We start from the raw sequence: 17,739 nt of genomic DNA, 5'->3' as shown, positions 1-17,739 counted from the left end.
GCTCCGGGCAGTTAAGGGTTAATTCCCACGCACCACAGTATGGCATGGCGTAAACCCACGCTGCTTAATGTTATGAACCAAAAATGCTTTAGTTTTTACTTTTTAATAGCTCACTAAGGAAAGTGGAATGGAGTACTCATATTTTAATGAAGGATATTAATAAGGTCAATGATAATGGGGGCAAAATTACTTGTAGATCAGCTATACTGATTCTTTGTATTGTAATCTTTTGTTTTATGCACCAATGCACAGCATCTTTTATAATACTGAAGCAATAGCAGTGCTTCTCAGGTATTCTGTTTCAAATGGTTACTTGTTATATTGTTTCATACAAGAGTAAAATCAAGGCACAAGGATAGTGGCATGAGATTTGTTCTGATGGAAAAAAACTGAAATAAACTAAAACTGCAAAAGATCAGACAAAATACTATACTAAGCTGAACACTGGGTTAATTATTTAATATTTATGTTCACATGAAAATATAAATCCCCGTACTCACAATTACCACAGAAAAAAAAAGATTTTTGTAGCATCATTTATTGTTTTGTCCTGTTCATAGGACTTCTCTGAGTCTTAAAAACATATGGTGGGTTGGCAGTGACCCACCAACTTTGCAAGAAAGTCAGATTTGGCAGTTGAGAGCATCTCTTCTATATAACACCAGCTGTGTGCCAACAACGATCACCAAAGCTACTTTAATTTAAAAAGAACAGTTTAGGTAAATATTATTGCAGCAGGAATACAAAAAAGAAGAAATGACTGACTGATAAAGCACAGAGACAGCTCAAAGTGACGATGCAGTGCAACATTAACAAAAGGAGACAATTCTATGAATAAGAAGTGCCATTTATAAATGTTAACAGCATTTAATTTGATCTGTCTCAGCTATACCAGTCTGTTCCCCTGCTGAGGTTACACAAGAAGTGATGCAAACAATTCAGACATGTATCTTAGGGCTCATGGGAAGCATGAAGTGCAGCTTGAGCCTAAGTCGATCATCAGATCTTCCCAGGGTCCTCTTTAAGGGTGACTGTCCTGTTGAAGATGAGCTGCAGTGAAAGAAAAGATTACAGCTGCAGTTAGTGCTTACCATCAGCATGCTTTAATCCAGATCCAGAGTAAATATAAACACAATTTCTCCATCAACTGAAACTAAAATGGCTGCTTGCTGAATGTAATCTGGTTTTAAGTTGTTTCATCTTTACATACCTTCTCTGCGGTGCTGTCAGGGTCCAATGAGAAGTAACCAACCCTCTCAAACTGGAATTTATCCAAAACCTTTGCTCCTTTGACCGAGGTATCCACTAAGGCACTGCTGATCACTTGCAGGGAGTTCTTAAGAACAGAAAGAAAAAAAAAAGTCAAATAGTCACTACTCTGACACATCTCAGTTAATACAAGCAATATTTTGTGCTACAGAGGTTCAGAGGTACTCACGGGATTAATGTCACTCAAAAAGCCATTGGGTACTTCAGATGGATCTTCTGGATGTTTGTGGAGGAATCTATGGAAATGTAAAGACCTTTTAGTTAAGCAGATTTTATTTTTTTCCTTTTTACAAAGGGTTACTTGTGACAGCAGTTGATTCTAACTTACAGTCTTTCATAGAGACGCACTTCACACACCAGCGGCTGGCTGACCCAGTGGATAAAGGCCTTTGGTTTCTCTGCAGTCTCAGAACTGCAACAGGTTACTTCCAGTTCCACCACCTTACCCTGAGAGTCCTGAGAAGTACAGAGGACATATGTGTGTGTTGATGTGTAAACATGAACCAGAGTGTTTGTGAGATTGTACCATGTTAACACAAAACATTAAAGTTGGTGATTAAACCATGTCTTTTAGTTGGCCAAGTATAGCCTGATGGTGTTCTCATTTTGCTACTTCAGTGGTCTAGTAAATATTTAACCCACACAGCAGATTACAATGCATACACTTAATGTCATCTGTGGCTTAGCAGTGTACCTTTTCCCTATTTTGTGTTTGTTTTTTGTTGTTTTTTTGCACACCATGAGAAAATGAATGTGTGGTATGAAAGCATGGGTAAAGAATAAATTAAATGAAAACTACTAATTGCATCTGGCAGAATTGATGGCAAATTGCCTTCTTCAACAATCCCAGATACACATTTTTAATTTTCAAAAAGTCTTCTCATTTTTACATTTGCTGAAAATCACACAAGTAAGGAGTAAATTTTTGCAAGGTGTCCAAGGCACCGGTTTCTGACCCGCTTACCCTGAAAGTCTTTCCCTGACTCCAACCAATTTCCCTCCTCACGCTTGAATCAGCAGCTAATCAAGAAGCTTGTTTTTTTTTTAGTGCATGTTACTAAACTTCCTCAGCCAAACTCTAAAAAGAAATTCCCATCCCACTTGCTTTTGCACATGCAACACACACTTTCATATTAATACCTTAGTAAAAACTGCTTGTTGGACTGATGGTGGCCAATGGAAATTTTTAACATGCTACCCAACCATGGAATACATGGAAATAAAGACACAAAGGGAAGACATCTAACTTAACCAGTGCCTGTTTTCAGCACGTAAACTTTCTTGCTATAAATTTTCTGAATAATTACTTGCTTTATTTACCCCTGGAATGACTCATATTTTCAGCATTTAAAACTCAAAGGCATGGCTCAGCAAACGCTGTAATAAGTCTGAGACATCTAACTCAGATATGTTTTAAAATGCAGCCCCTGTGCAGACTGGCAACAAAATTTCAGGTCTGCATAGCTGTCTGACCATGTAATGTAAAAAAAAAAAAAAAAAAAAAAACTCAATGGAAACTATTACAACCAACACACAAAAAAAAAAAATCACGTTATATGATTTTGTACATCAATACCAGGAGAATGTATTTCTAGTTTTACTTTCAAAATTGTTAAAAGATACTAAGCAAAACTACTTTGCATCTTGCCTTAATGACTTTCTGGACAGTGATGACATAGCCAGCATGTCTCAGGCCTACGGGCTGCTCTGGAGTCAGACGCTTGTAGCCCTTCTCCATCACCTGCACAAGACAATAGGTTAACTATAATATTCTGTCCAAAACCCAGTAATGGTCCAAAGAATTTAAAGTGTACAGTGTTCATATTTTTTCTCTAACCTCTCTGAAATCGCTCTGCTCAATGAAGATCGTCCGTGTAAATGGAACCGTGTGGCTGCCTTTGGCCTCGTTGGCAGGAAAGTCTGGTACTCTTACATCTGACTGAGAAGTCAAAAGACAATAGTGGGATTGTTTATTTAATGAGGTTAAATATGAAGTAGAAGACAGAATATAAAAAAAAAATCTTTAGGAAACAGTTGATAGTCATCTACCGTACAAACCTTTGCGTTCTCAGGGAGGTTGGTTATGGTGACTTTGAGTGGCTCCAGCACAGCCATGACTCGAGGAGCAGTTTCGTTCAGAACATCCCTCACACAGGACTCCAGCAAGTGGGGCTCAGTTGTTGTCTGGGAAACGGTGACTCCCACCTGTAAAAAACGTAACACACGTTCACACCAAAGCACTGTGCTTCCATATGCAAGTATTTTTGTTCCATCCAGCAGCTCATTGTTTCATCCTGTCCGCCATCCTACCCGTGCACAGAAGTTATTGATAGCCTCCGGAGGGAAACCTCTTCTCCTCAGCGCAGTTAAAGTGAAGAGTCTGGGATCATCCCAGTCTCTATAATAAATAAATAAATAAAGGATAACTTACTTTCACTGACAAAAATGTGTGAAAAATGTGTTGTACAGCATAAAGTAATATGGTCTGAAGTCTCTCATGACAGCTGAATCCTTTGAGTTTCAAGGGATTTCTTGTCAGGCCTGGAATAAACAACATTTAGTTTCTTCAGCTATTAAAATGAGGTTGTTTTGTTTTGTTTTTTTGTCTTTTGGGTGGTGCATTTACATAAATGTTACTTGCTGTATTCTTACATCACAGAACACTTAGAGAAATAGCCACTAATTCATCTTTGCTCTATTCTATTTTTAACCTCTAAAGTCTCATAAACACATAAAAAGACACATACCCACTAACTTTATTGTTTGTTTTTGTTTAGTAAAACTTCTGATGTGTAAAAAATGTGCAATATATTGTGAGTACACAGCCCTGACAGGACTTCCTCCTGGCACTGAATAAGGTATGCTACTGCTGAAGTTTCAGTAGAATAAACTCGACATATTGCTGTGATCTTGAACTGCTCCATCCTTTTTTTTTTTTGCAAGTTATTTTTGAATCTTTACCCAAACTTGACCTATACGATCCACTGCCCCTTACATTGGGAATGCAGCTATAAAAGACATTTTTATTTGCCTTTAACTTTTTCTCCTGTAGCCTTTACATCAACAGGAAAGCATCAGATTTGCATAGGAGCAGTGATGAAGGGGTGACAGATATATATAACCCTACCAACAGAATGTAAATATAATCTCAGATGTTCATTTCCAAAGTATTTGTGGAAAAAAGATTTAATGAAACAGTGAAAAGGAAACTGGAAACATGGTCATGGGTGGGAACAATCAGACTTTGAACATCCCTTTAGCATTTCCTGTCAATGTGATTTACGACATATAACCTGCTTATTTTTATGTGTGGTGATAAGAGAGTGATTGAACCAGCTACTAACCAACTACTTGATGATATCAGTTTCATAATGAATTGTGGAGAAATACTTTACAGCTATACCATAACTTATATGCATAACTTTCAGTGAGAAATTAGTCAAAAATTAAAGTTTATTTACCTGACTACACCTGTGTCAACCAGTTTGATGATTTTCCTTTTAGACACGACAGTGTAGGTGAGGTTCAAGCGGCCGTATTCCCACTGAACAGGGCAGTACACATCCAGAGCGTTACACAGCCAGTAATATGACGAACGCCTGAGTGACAATCACCAGAGCAAATCATTAACATGAACACCTTACAGCTGCTCAAAAATAAAAGGTAGGATTACATTTATAGAGAGATCAAAGCCTTTTTTTATACCTGGCTTGAAACTCTTTGGTACACAGTGAATGTGTGATGTTTTCTATGGAGTCACACAGACAGTGGGTGTAGTCATAAGTGGGATAAATGCACCTAAAAGATAGAAAATGTTAGTTTTTCCCAGCTCACAAAGCTTAAATAAGTACAACAGCTCAGGTTTTCGTACCATTTATCTCCAGTGCGATGGTGAGCTGTATATTTGATTCGGTAAGCAACAGGATCCATCTTCCCGTCCTCCATGATCATCTTCATTCTGAGCGTGGCCTCTCCCTCTGCAAACAGCCCCTTCTTCATCCTCTCAAACAACACCAGTGACTCTTCAACAGGTCGGTCTCTCCAAGGTGATGGAGGAACGTTATGGCCCTTCAGCTCCTCACCCTTCTGATGGCACACATATGCATGATCCCTGAAGGCAGACAAAGGGGGGAATCAACAACCTTCTAGCCAGGCTTCTGTACCCACATACACGGGTTCCACATCCTCTGCTCACCTACGAATGAGCTCCACAGCGAGTTCGTACAGCCTCTCAAAGTTGTCTGATGCGTGTGTGACAGCATAAGGTTCGTAGCCTGTTTAAAACAGCATTGATAAGAAAATGATTTATTAATTCTGAATGCCTGAAAACACCTGATCAGACTAATTAAACTCACCCAGCCACTCCACCATATCCTTGATGGCAGTGAAGTACTTCTCCTCCTCCTTCTCGGGATTTGTGTCATCATACCTCAAGAAACAAATTCCATTGTTTGCCTATAGAAAGAGTCAGGGTTTAGAGAAATCAGCTGGACTGGAAAAAAGCGCTTGGTTTTCAACAGCTTTCATAATAAAGAAACAAAACAAAACGGCTTGTACCTTTGCATAACCAAAATTAAAGTTGATGGCTTTGGCGTGTCCAATATGAAGGATACCATTGGGCTCAGGAGGAAAGCGAGTGCGTATCTTAAGGAGTTAAGACAGAAAACAGTAAGACACTACAATAAAAATGACACTAAATTTTTATTTGACAAAATAGGAATAATACAGCTGGTACCTGTCCACCGGTGATCTCCAAGTGTTTCATAAGTAGATCCATTGTGCTCGGTATAAGCACATAACCCTCTGTTTTGTAATTCTCTCCTATGTCACGGAAAATATGAGAAATCAGACGATGAACACATGAACCCCCTTAAATGCAAAAAGATGAGTCAGATCATGAGTCAGCTCATTCAGCTGTTTGTTTATCTCACCTGGTTTATGAAATTTCAGTGCTTCTCCTCTAAGCTGCTCCATTAGAGACTTGCCCTCCCCAAACACAACATCACCTACACAACCAAAGAAGACAGTTTATATGTTTTTTTTTTACTTAAAAATGTTTATATTAACTTCTGTCTGTTTTTTACTTACCATTCACTGTATCCTCTTCTTTCTTTGTCTTCACATCATTCTCTGCAACTTTCACTTTTTGTGGCTACAAGATGATTGAAAAAGAAATATCAGGGTGCAGTGATTACAAAAGAACAGTTAGATATTCTGGAAAATATGCAAGTCACTTTTCTTTATATGGGAATCAACAAGTGGATCAACATTCGTAATAACTGTAAGGGAAAAAATAAACCTGCAGTTGAAAGAAGAAGCTTGTGAAACCCTTTAAAATCAACAGGATTCCTAAGTCAATAATTCAAAATATGTTCTTCACTTAAGTCACAACATGACAAACAGTTCTAATATAAATCTCTATACTGAGTTATGACTTAAGAGTACAGGCTGGAAGAAGTAAACAGACTCTTAGTAATTGGTAATTGAACCTCCATGTTCCCACTACGTAGAATGACTGATGATAATATAAAGGCTCAGTTTAGTCAGATTGTGTATGTCCACAGTTGTAATGAAGTTAAAATCATTTTTATGAGTAACTGATGTGAAAACAATGTTTGGAAAAACTTTTTATTTTAATTGTTGCAGCAAAACAGCTTATCTATGGCTCTGAATAACTTTTACCTTTGGTTTCTTCTCCAGGTCAGCCTCTGTTTTGGGTCCTAAGAGGTGCAAAACCTTTAAGACCAAAGCCACAGTTTGTTACATTATGCAGGGGGACAAAGCGAAATACCTGTATTTGAACATATGTATATCTATTATCAAATGCTCTTTTTTTCCCAAACCCACCTGCAGGTCCACCTCATTTTTGATCACCTTTCCATCAGCCCACTTAAGAGCAGAACGCGCCTCACCTGCAACAAACACAAGTCAGGAACTCTGCTTCTCTGTTCAGCTTTAATGGCTGCAATAACAATCACTAAAACAAGTGGAACCATACCCATTAGAATTCCCATGTTGAAACGATACCGCTCCTTCAACAGCTGCTCCTTGTGCTTCTTGATCACAGACTCGACCTGCATTACATTCCATTGTCACTAAACACACCACAATTGGTGAGGCTTGTAAAAAGAGAATACTTTTGGTCAGTTGGAGATCATGCACTTACTGCATCCTCAATCTGCTCTGGTGTTATGACAACCCCTACACCACATGCATCATCAAACTCCTTTTGGTTGATAGGGTCTTCGGGATGACTCTTCACAAAGTCCAAAGCAGCTGTAAAAAAAAAAAAATATGGAATAAAATATCTAAAATATTTAAGAACTAAGGAGGCAAATCAAATAATTAATCTGTATTCATCAAAACACTTGGCTGGTGCTCACTTGGCTTTTCTAGTGATACCACTGTCATGTTTAGTAAAGTTACTAAGCACCTCAGGTTTGGCTTGGATCAGAGTTTTTGCATCTAATAAGTCAAGATGATACATGTAAAAAAAACAAATGTTGGCAATTACCTGCCAGCTGCAGCTCTGTGCAGATTTTGCGCTGAGCTATACTGTCGGCCAGAAATGCCAGGCGCTTGGTGTCTTTAAGACGAGATGCCAGACTGTACAGCAATGTACCCGTGACTTTGTCCACTCCTGATGCCCCACGGACACCTTGCGCCTAAACCAATTTTTTTAAAAAAAAGTTTGCTTTCTCTTTCAAAAAGACTGTTTAAAAGGACTGCACAAACCAGGAAAAACAACCAAAGGAATGTGAAAAGTAGGCTATTAAGCCACAACATTGTTCAGAGTTTTCAAAGCAAAACAACTGAGCTTTGATAATACATAACTACTGTACATTTGAGATTGAAAAGAAATAAAGAGTAGATACGTGTGTGCTATTTACACTATGACAGTCACATTTCACAGCTGTCCAAGATGTGCACTACCTGAATAATCGCGTCCTTCAGGGCAGAACTCAGCGCTTCATTTTTCAGAGTTTCTTTCGCTTTCTGCTCACTGAGTCCAATAGAAATGAAAAGTGTCAACGAATCGGCCATTTGTCCGCTTGATAAATCGGATCCACACTAGCACGCCGCCCTTACACACGACTTGTCTGCTAAGAGAAAGAAGGAGCAACTTCCTGTACAATACAAAAAAAAAGAGCAGTGCAAAATATATTAGCCAATAGGGATCTACGGACAGAAAAATATTGGCCAATCGTAAATTAGCTTTTCCAAAATTTCCGCCTACTATAAACAAGAAAGCCAATCATAAGTTTGTTGACATTAGCGAGGGAGGGGCTACAGAAATCTGGGTAATGTTGCATCAGATTGACATAGCATACATTTCTGGTATTAAAATAAAAACTTTGGGACACAGTCACGTATTTTTATGTTACATAAGATTTTTTATTTACTAAAAAATTAAGGTGTGCTCTTTTATACGATGTTATCCCTAAAGTTCATGCCCTTTTCCAACACCGTGCAAGGTTTTTGTTGTCCGTTGACTCTAACTTCACTCCGTGAAAGTTATTTTCCTACGATCTTTTTTAAATATATCATTACAGTCCAGTTACCTTACCAGCAAATTTGCTTTACGTGAATTTATGTTTTCTTTTGTTCTTTTGTTTGTTTTTTTCCCCGCATTTATTGGATTCAGTTGTTTGGCAACTTATAAGACTTTGAAAGTGGAAGTGAGTCAGTAAAGCCATGCTTTAATGTCTAAACAGGAAAAAAGATAGAAACAAATTGCATCATTTAGCATTTTTATCTAGCTTTAAACAAAACAAGCATGGCCAAACACGCGGTGTTGTCATCGGGTGCAAAAATGTGGAGATCTATGTGTTGTTTAAAGTCAGAGCTACGTCTGGATCTCACACTTGCCTGTGGACAGTCTTTCCGGTGAGTTGGTCAAGTAGGCTCAGATACAACCTCGTAGCATTCAATGCAATGATAAGTGTTCTTCACCCTGTATGCATTTGCATTAAGACCAATCTCACCCCACAGCTGGAGAGAAACTGCAGAGGGACACTGGACTGGAGTGATGGGGGGGAGAGTGTGGACTCTGACTCAAACAGATGACACTCTTTGGTACCACGTCTATGCAAACAATGAGAAGCACAAGGAGAGAGATGACAAGAAGAAAGTTTGTGTACCTCTCCCGGAGGAAAACAGGACTGAAAAGAAATGTAAAGGTGCTCTGATTAAGGAAGAAGGAGAGCTACAACCTATTACCGCTGAACACAACGATGATGTGGAAGCAGAAATGCTGAGAGACTATTTCCAGCTTCATGTGAAGCTGCGGGATCTATACAAGGACTGGGGATCAGCTGATTGCCACTTCAAGAAGACTGCAGAGATCTTCACTGGTGAGCGTTCACTTGGTCATGCATGCGGCTTATTGCTATAGTTAGCTAAAAAAAAAAATCTAATTTGTGTATAATATTTTGTTTGGTGTTTCTCCAGGTGTGCGAATGCTGCGGCAGGACCCCACTGAATGTCTGTTCTCTTTCATCTGCACCTCCAACAACCACATCTCCCGTATTCAGGGCATGGTGGAGAGACTGTGTCAGGCTTTGGGCACTCCACTCTGCCAGCTGGATCATACTTCTTACTACGATTTTCCTACCGTATCTGCACTTGCAGGTGTTTTAAACCTTTGCCATGGACTCCGCACCACAATTGATAATCCTGTAGCCTATGTGGAGTTCACAGGAACTCTCAAGTATTTATAAGTATTTGTATCCCTTCATTTTTTTTATCGTATTCATACAGCAGTAGCGTGAAAATAGAAAGAAAGCTTGGGAGGACATTTTTATTTATTTTTTTAGCAAAGGAATTCTTCAAACAGTACGTTTTCTTCATCACTTATTGTGTTTCTGTTGTGTCCTCTGTTCTAACTGGCAGACAGCAGTGTAGAGGGATGTCTCAGGGACCTCGGCTTTGGGTACAGGGCTCGATTCCTTCAGCAGAGTGCGAGGCAGATTTTGGATACCCATGGGCTCCAGTGGCTAGAAGGTTTACGCAGAGTTCCGTATCTGGAAGCCCGTGATGCTCTTCGGACTCTACCTGGCGTTGGCACCAAGGTACAGCCAAACAATGAGCTCCTGATCACTCACAGTTTTTTAATATTAACAGGGACAAACAGTATGAGGTTAAAATGGTAACAGCAGTGTATAATTAAGGCTTTGTGTCATCTTGTAGGTGGCAGACTGTGTATGCCTTATGTCTCTGGATAAGTCAGAGGCTGTACCCATAGACACACACGTATGGCAGATTGCTAAGCGGGACTATAAGTATGCCACGAATAATAGACAAAAAACACTCACAGACAAACTCCACAAAGAGATCGGTAAGTATTCACATCTTCCCAGTCCTACCAGTCCTCTCACCAATTAATTTATCATCTAATCAAATGTTTCTACACAGGGGATTTTTTTAGAGAGCTGTGGGGTCCATACGCTGGATGGGCACATTCGGTGAGTGTTATCATCCAGCAAATTTGTGCCTCTAACAGTTGGTGCACTGTTGCAAGAGCATGTTTATGTTTTAGGTGTTGTTCTGTGCTGACCTCAAGAAGTTCCAGAGCCTCAAAGAAACAGCACATCTGAAGCAGCCAAAGAAAGAAGAGGACAAGGGAATATGCAAGAAAACAAAAATAAAGAGAGAGCTTGATGGAAATGGGACAAACACAAAGACCAAGTCAGAATGTCAGAAAAAGGCAAAGTTGTCAGTAAAGAAAGAGAGGGTAACATGAGATAAACAAGCTGCTTATATCAGATCTAACAGACACTTTGCTGATTTAGCCTGATTGGAAGACCCATTGAAAACTCTTGAAAATGAGGCGCCTTGGCTCAGTGAGTTAAACCTGTAAAAATAAAGGTAAAATTTAAGAAAATAATAATTACATTTTCTCAAACATGACACATCTTATTGTGCAATATCTCAGGGTTTTCTTCTTTACATCTTTTTACTGTTGCCATTTCTTATTGTTATTTCCTATGAGCTCATTACTTCCAGTGCAGACATTGATTTTTTTTTAATAATTAAAAAATATATTTTTGTATTTTGTGTATGTATTTTCATTGAAAATATCCAAACAGTCCAAAAGCCCACTATAATAAAACATTGCTGTTGTGTTGGCTCTTAGAGACACACGTGTTGCCAACAGTGGTCTGTAGGGGGCAGCACATATTGTAAAATAGTGCTCTGTAGGATAATTATGGTCCACTGCTTTAGGCAGCTCATTTTGAATTATTTGAATTAACAAATTGTAGTCTTTACCTCTGTGAGTAAATTTAATCAAGCCTCCTGGCTTTTGTTCCACCATGTCCCAACACTTCTTCGCATTTGTGTGCATAAAAGAAAAGGTCATAAGATGCCAAAATTATTAGTGTTTTTTCAGAGTATTTCCTACATCAGAGTAGTGTGATAGTTCATAAAACGCACTTGGACTAAGCGGATGTGAAGTGCTGAAGTCTCTGTATGTTTATCTATAGGCACTGGTTGACTGTGTCAGCTGATCTTTTTATAGCAGGGATTGCAGTTAGCTGCTGTCACTGCTTGGGGCCAGTGTGACTGTCTCTGGTGACAACATGACCATCTCCTTTTAGGTGTTTGAGGCATTACTGTCCCTTTAAAGCAATGACCATGCAATATTTTATTAGAATATACTCTCTAAAGAATGGCAGCAGCATACAAGGCCATCAACCCCTAATCTGACATATGTGTCCTGACATGTGTGCTGAAGCAAGTAGTATTACGTGTGTGGTTGCTGCATCTGTGCCTGGGTCTGTGTGTGCATGTCTTACATCCACAGAAATGTTTTATTTGTGGAACAGAGTGCAGCCATGTGAGATAATGAATATGTGAGTCAGCTTTCATCCTCATTTCGTGTGAGCTGGACAGAAGCTGGGGCCCAGCTTTAGGGCACAGTCACAGTGAAGAGGAGAAGCAGAATAAAAATAGGAAATAATTTTTTTTTTAAAAAGAAGAGGTGGTGGATAGGTGAAAGTGTGCTAGGGGCAGAGATGGGGATTTAAGTGGACATGCAAAGACTAAAACAACAGAGCAGTGGCTTGTGTATTATATAAGAGATGGGTCTCAGCTTGTGTCTTCGAGGGTTAGTTGAAATCTCAATGTGCCCTCTTTCTCTATTAAAAGGACATATCTTCCCACCAGCACCAGAAGAGGCCACTGTTGGTGCCTCAGCTTTAGGAATAGGCCTCCCTCGGTTTCCAAAAGATTATAACAGCATGGCCAAGGTGGTTTTGTGGTAGCAAAGGGAAGTTTAAGAGACTTCTTTTTTAAAATTAGGAGTGTGCTCAAAATGTAGATACCCATTTTAAATGGGTGGATCATATGCATCAAATCACTTGTCACAAATCACACACTGTTTCATAAAGTTTGGACTGCTGGTAAGATTTCAGTAAAAGCAAATGCACTGAGTTGCAACACATTTCCACATTTAATTATGATAAAGACAGCACATTAAATGTTCTTCAGTTGTTAAAAATATGGTCACTCAAAATTGTTTTCAGCAATTTGTTTCATAAAGGTTTTGTACAGAGTCATATAAACTATTTTGTTGCATCACTTCATCTTTTAATAACACTGTGGATGTCTGGAAACTACATACTTCAATGGTGTTTTCACACATATGCACAATGATGGAGCTATCTACACAGAGCACCAGCGCTGGGCTGTGTGCTTTGTGTTCTTAAAACAAGTAGGAGGGAGACTCTTCTTTGGGCCAGAATATACTACTTTGAGGATTTAAAGCTGTAATTTTAATTTTTGATTTCTCAGACCCTAGGGCAGTTTTCCTCTTCATTAAAAAAGCCATCACCATCAATAAGCTTAGTTCCTGAAATGGCAGCAATGTTTCTGGATCTTGTTTATGTGTATCTTGCATGGTAGAGGTTAACTACAAAAACTGTGTTTTTTGACAATGGCTTTGAGAGGTTTTTCTGCTTTCACTACAGTTTTTTTTTTTTTTTTTTTTTTTTTTTTTTGTAAAGTAGAGGATCTGAATAACACGACCATTGTTATTTTCTCTTTTTTTCCTTTAATTTTTTCCTCTGAAAGAATCATCCCAGACTCAGACACTCAACATTTCTCATTTTCCATTTTTAAATGGGCTTTAATTAGTTTGAGATCAGTTTTAAATCACTGATTTTATTTCAAGTTTATCTACCATCCCATGTTTTTGGAGTTATTGCTCCTAATTTATATATATCATAAAATACAGATACACACTTTGCAATCTAATGAAACCCAGTATAACAAATATTTTCCCATATAATTACAGTCACAAAAACAACTATTCTCAGTGACAAAAATGACATATTTCAGAAAACTATAAAAGAAAATACATAAAAAATTTTTTGCAGCAGTTATAGCTACGAGTCATAAGGTACAGCTCCATGAGCTTAACACATCCAGCTACTGGAATTTTTGCTCATTATTCAAAGCAAAACTGCCGGGACAATGGCATGTGTCATTTCAATTTTTAAAGAACTGCAGGCATCAATATAAATAAACTGTGAGATGTAAGAAGAAAATATCTGTCTGATATTATTATGTCAACCATTAGCCTCGGTTTTATTTAAAACAATTGATTATGCTCTTAATGTACCTCAAACTGTTGGTATTGATCCCTCAATTGAGGCATGTGAAAGCTTTTAAATTTCTTTGTAGATAAGGTGACTTCTGTTAGGGTTCAGGTACCATCTTCTGTCTTTGACCCTTCAGTCTCTGTCCCCTTTTCTGCTGCTTTTCACCAGTTTGAACCGGCGTCTTTGTCTTTTCTCTGTGAGAATGTTGGTCATCTGAAGCACTTGGGTTCCCCTACAGATGCTCTTCCACCAAGATTATTCAAGGAGCTTATTTCCACTTTAGGACCATTGATTCTTGCTGTTATTAACAGTAGCCTGTCCTCAGGTCTGGTCCCTCAAGATTATAAGCATGCTATAGTCCAACCACTACTCAAAAAACCCAACCTGGATCCCATCATTCTGTGTAATTTCCGATCAATTTCCAAACTTCCTTTCATTTAAGAAATCTTAGAGATGATTGTTTATACACAGATAAAAGAGTTTCAAGAGGTAAATAATGTTTTTGAGGTCTTTCAGTCGGGTTTAAAGTCTCTTCATAGCACTGAGTCGGCTCTACTGAGGGTTTTTAATGATCATCTATTAGCTACAGATTGTGGTGACCATGTGATCTTGGTTTTATTGGATTTAACAGCAGCCTCCAACATGGTGGATCACAACATTTTAATGATACGCCTGGTGCAGTGTTGGCATTCGTGGTCCTACCTGTCTGAGAGGACATTCTCTGTTAAATTGGACCATTTCCAGTCATTCCCTGCTCCTCTATCATGTGGGGTCCCCCAGGGGTCCATTCTTGGGCCATTGCTCTTTTCATTATACCTCCTACCCCTCGGGTCAGTTAGTAGGAAGCACAATTGTGCTTTCCATCTGTATGCTGATGATAGTCAAGTCTATGTCCCCCTTAAATGCAAAGACTCTGACTCCATAGAAAAAACTTTTAATCTGTCTTAATGAATAGAATAGAATAGAATAGAATAGAATAGAATAGAATAGAAATACTTTATTAATCCCTTTGGAGAGTCCTCATGGAAATTTGGGAAATTAAAATTTGAAAATTTGAAATTTGAAGTCAGTACCTGGATGGCCTTAAATGTTCTTCATTTTAATGAAAAGAAGATAGAAGTTATGGCTTTTAGTATCTCTCAAAAATCTTTGTCCCATCTGCAGCTGGTGCAAAATGCAGCAGCACGTCTGTTGACTGGAACGAAAGAGAGAGCACATTTATCCTGTTTTAGCCACACTCCACTGGTTGCCTGTTCATTTTTGGGGTTAACTTTAAAATCCTTCTAGTTGTTTTTAAGTCTTCAAATGACGTTGCCCTGCCCTACCTCTCTGAGCTTCTTCACATCTACTCCCCCTATTGGTCCATTCGGTCAGCGGATCAGCTGCTCCTGGAGATGCTGAGGATGTGGAGGAAGCTCAGAGGGGACAGGACCTCTTCTGTGGCGGGACCAAAGCTGTGGAACACTTTGCCACTGCAGGGCAGACAAGCTTCACCACTGTCCAGTTTTAAATCCCTGCTTAAGACCCACCTCTTTTCATCAGCGTTTCACCCAGTATGAGTTTGCTTTTATTGCTTGTATTGTTTTTATTTTGTATTGATTTTGTTGTTTTACCGATTTAATTGTCTTGTCTTTTATTATTTAATGTTTTTTTGTTTGTAGATATTTTATGTTCAGCACTTTGTTCAGTGGTTCCTGCCGTAAAGTTCTTTTATAAATAAAGTTGGCTTGGCTTCTGGAAGGTGAACTTCCTCAGTCTCAGTCTGAAACAGATTTTCATCAGCCATCTTTTCCTCAATTCTGACCACTCGCCAGTCCCTACCGGTGAAAATTAGCCCCACAGCATGATGCTGCCCCCACCATGCTACACTGTGAGTGATAGCATTGTTGGAATAATCAGAGGGTTTTGGACATGACATTTTACTTAATGACTGAAATATTTAAATTTTAGTCACATCTTACCAGATGACATTTACCCATGTGTCTGAGGAATCTTTCATGTCTTCTGGTAAAGTTTTCTGTAAGCATCAGCTTTCTTTTCTGGTTGCTCTTCAGTAAAGCCCAGCTCTGTGGAGTATAATCTAATAGTGGTCCTTTGAACAGATACAGCAGATTCTTCTTTTGAGCTTTTCAGGTTTTTCAATGTTACTTTTGGTGTCTGTGAGTTTTGGTATATGGCTCCCTCCAAGAAGGTTTGCTGTGGTGTCATATTCATTCTGTGTAATAGCTTTTATGGTGCTATGTGTAATTTGCAAAGTTTCAGAAATTATTTTATAGCCCAACCCTGACTTTCACTTCTTCACTAACTTGTCCCTGGTCTGTTTGTGGAGTTCCATGCTTTTTTTTTTTTTTTTTTTTGGTGTTGCTTGCTTGGTGGTGTCTTTTGAAAAGTAGAATTGTAGCTTTGGGGTTTTTCAGAGCAGGTGTATACTGTATATGCTGAGTTCATGTGACACTTAAACTGCATCTAGAAGGACCTTACTCGGCTTCTTTTGCAAGCCTCAGCATAACTGGAAAAGAAAATTTCATTGTTAAAGTGTTGCATCTGATTGCATTAAATTCAACACATAAGATTTGACAGGCTTCACCTGTATACGGTCTCAGAAGAAATCAACTATTTGCAATATACCCAATAACAAGCATCATTTAAACAGAGAAATATGGCTTCTGTTCCCCTTCTACTATTAACACTGATGGATGTTACTTTTTCCACTGTAGTGTTAGACAGTGTTATATTACAACATCTGAAAAAATGGCTAAAACTGAAAGCGTTAAACACCATAGATGTGGTGAAATTTAAGACTCCTGAATGCAGATGTCATGGAGCGTGATGGATGGGGGAGGTAGTCCTCATATGAAGGATACCTCCCCCTCTCACAATGTGAAAGACTGAACACAGAGCTGACAGAGGTGTTTAAGATCTTAAGCTTTTCTAACTGAGGAGTGTGTGGATGGATGTTAAGGTAGCTGTTCTTGATGAAAGAGGCTTAATATGTGGAAAAAGTTAATACTTTCTACCATCTGATAGAATTCCTTTTTTCAGCCGGAAGTTAAAGTTCAGTGCCTCATAGATTAGGAAAAAAGACACGGTTCATATTTAATTTAGGTGCTTGTATTGAATCATTTTAAATAATTATGTGAAATAGTCAAACCATTCCTGGACAAAGAAGCAGAAATATTACGCTCTGTGTTTAGGGGTGTGGGGTGAAATTAGTGTGTGGTTTTTGTTTGATGACTTTTTAAACTGTCAGAATATCTTCATTTGGGAAACTTACCTCTAAACTCTGACTTTGTTTAAAGGTCCAACTTCAAGAGCTTTCAGCTCCATATTCATGTAAATGATAGTACTGGCACGTTTTAGTAAGGTGTGAACAAAACAACTGTGCATAGAAAGATGGAATGTGATAACAGAGTCACAAAACTGTGTATAAACATCCACAGAAGTGTTAAATATAAGCTACAGTAATTCATAAAAAAGACATATGGATTTATGGTGTGATGGACCAGCAATCTGTCCAGGGTGTACCTTGCCTCATAGTAGCTGCTCGAATAAAGGCTCCAGCTCCCAAGTTACCCTACATTAAAATAAAAGGGTATTGATTGATAATTCATATGATCACAAAAGACATGCAAAATAATAAGAAAGCAAATTAAAACACAGAGTTGATAAATAATGTGTATAATAAAAGGTGAGCAAATTGACAGAAATAATGTAAATTAGATGCAAAACTAACAATATAATAAACAATTACATTAACAATATATCAAATATGTGAATGAAACACTAAATAAAAGATGTAAAACAATCCAGTTGTGTCATAAAAATATTTTTAAAAAGGGATAAAAGGCCAGTTCAAATGACCACCAAG

The 17,739-nt window shown here is 38.4% G+C and overlaps 2 protein-coding genes across 3 annotated transcripts; one reads left to right on the top strand and one right to left on the bottom strand.

The window, feature by feature from the left end:
• Positions 1-444: 444 nt before the first annotated feature.
• Positions 445-8,387, bottom strand: qars1 (glutaminyl-tRNA synthetase 1). The gene is made up of 23 exons (XM_042004337.1): positions 8,203-8,387; positions 7,784-7,934; positions 7,436-7,545; positions 7,268-7,343; positions 7,117-7,181; positions 6,952-7,005; positions 6,358-6,421; positions 6,201-6,275; positions 6,005-6,090; positions 5,827-5,913; positions 5,625-5,724; positions 5,465-5,543; positions 5,141-5,380; positions 4,975-5,067; positions 4,731-4,868; positions 3,580-3,667; positions 3,328-3,474; positions 3,107-3,208; positions 2,918-3,010; positions 1,598-1,725; positions 1,439-1,505; positions 1,211-1,336; positions 445-1,050 (listed from the first exon to the last, which is right to left on the bottom strand). The coding sequence occupies exons 1-23, from the start codon at positions 8,311-8,313 to the stop codon at positions 1,000-1,002; spliced, it is 2,331 nt and encodes a 776-aa protein (XP_041860271.1). The 5' UTR covers positions 8,314-8,387; the 3' UTR covers positions 445-999.
• Positions 8,388-8,629: 242 nt separating this feature from the next.
• ogg1 (8-oxoguanine DNA glycosylase) lies at positions 8,630-11,591 on the top strand. 2 transcript variants are annotated; one of them, XM_042005127.1, is made up of 7 exons: positions 8,630-9,156; positions 9,262-9,623; positions 9,721-9,900; positions 10,162-10,340; positions 10,459-10,606; positions 10,684-10,733; positions 10,832-11,591. In XM_042005127.1, the coding sequence occupies exons 1-7, from the start codon at positions 9,047-9,049 to the stop codon at positions 11,009-11,011; spliced, it is 1,209 nt and encodes a 402-aa protein (XP_041861061.1). In that variant the 5' UTR covers positions 8,630-9,046; the 3' UTR covers positions 11,012-11,591. The 2 variants fall into 2 exon arrangements, with proteins under 2 accessions (XP_041861061.1, XP_041861062.1); XM_042005128.1 differs by having other exon boundaries at positions 9,026-9,156; positions 10,808-11,589.
• Positions 11,592-17,739: the final 6,148 nt, after the last annotated feature.

The sequence above is a fragment of the Melanotaenia boesemani genome, chromosome 13 (genome assembly GCF_017639745.1).
Source record: "Melanotaenia boesemani isolate fMelBoe1 chromosome 13, fMelBoe1.pri, whole genome shotgun sequence".
Classification (NCBI taxonomy): domain Eukaryota; kingdom Metazoa; phylum Chordata; class Actinopteri; order Atheriniformes; family Melanotaeniidae; genus Melanotaenia; species Melanotaenia boesemani.
This window is presented reverse-complemented; position numbering and strand designations above follow the sequence as displayed.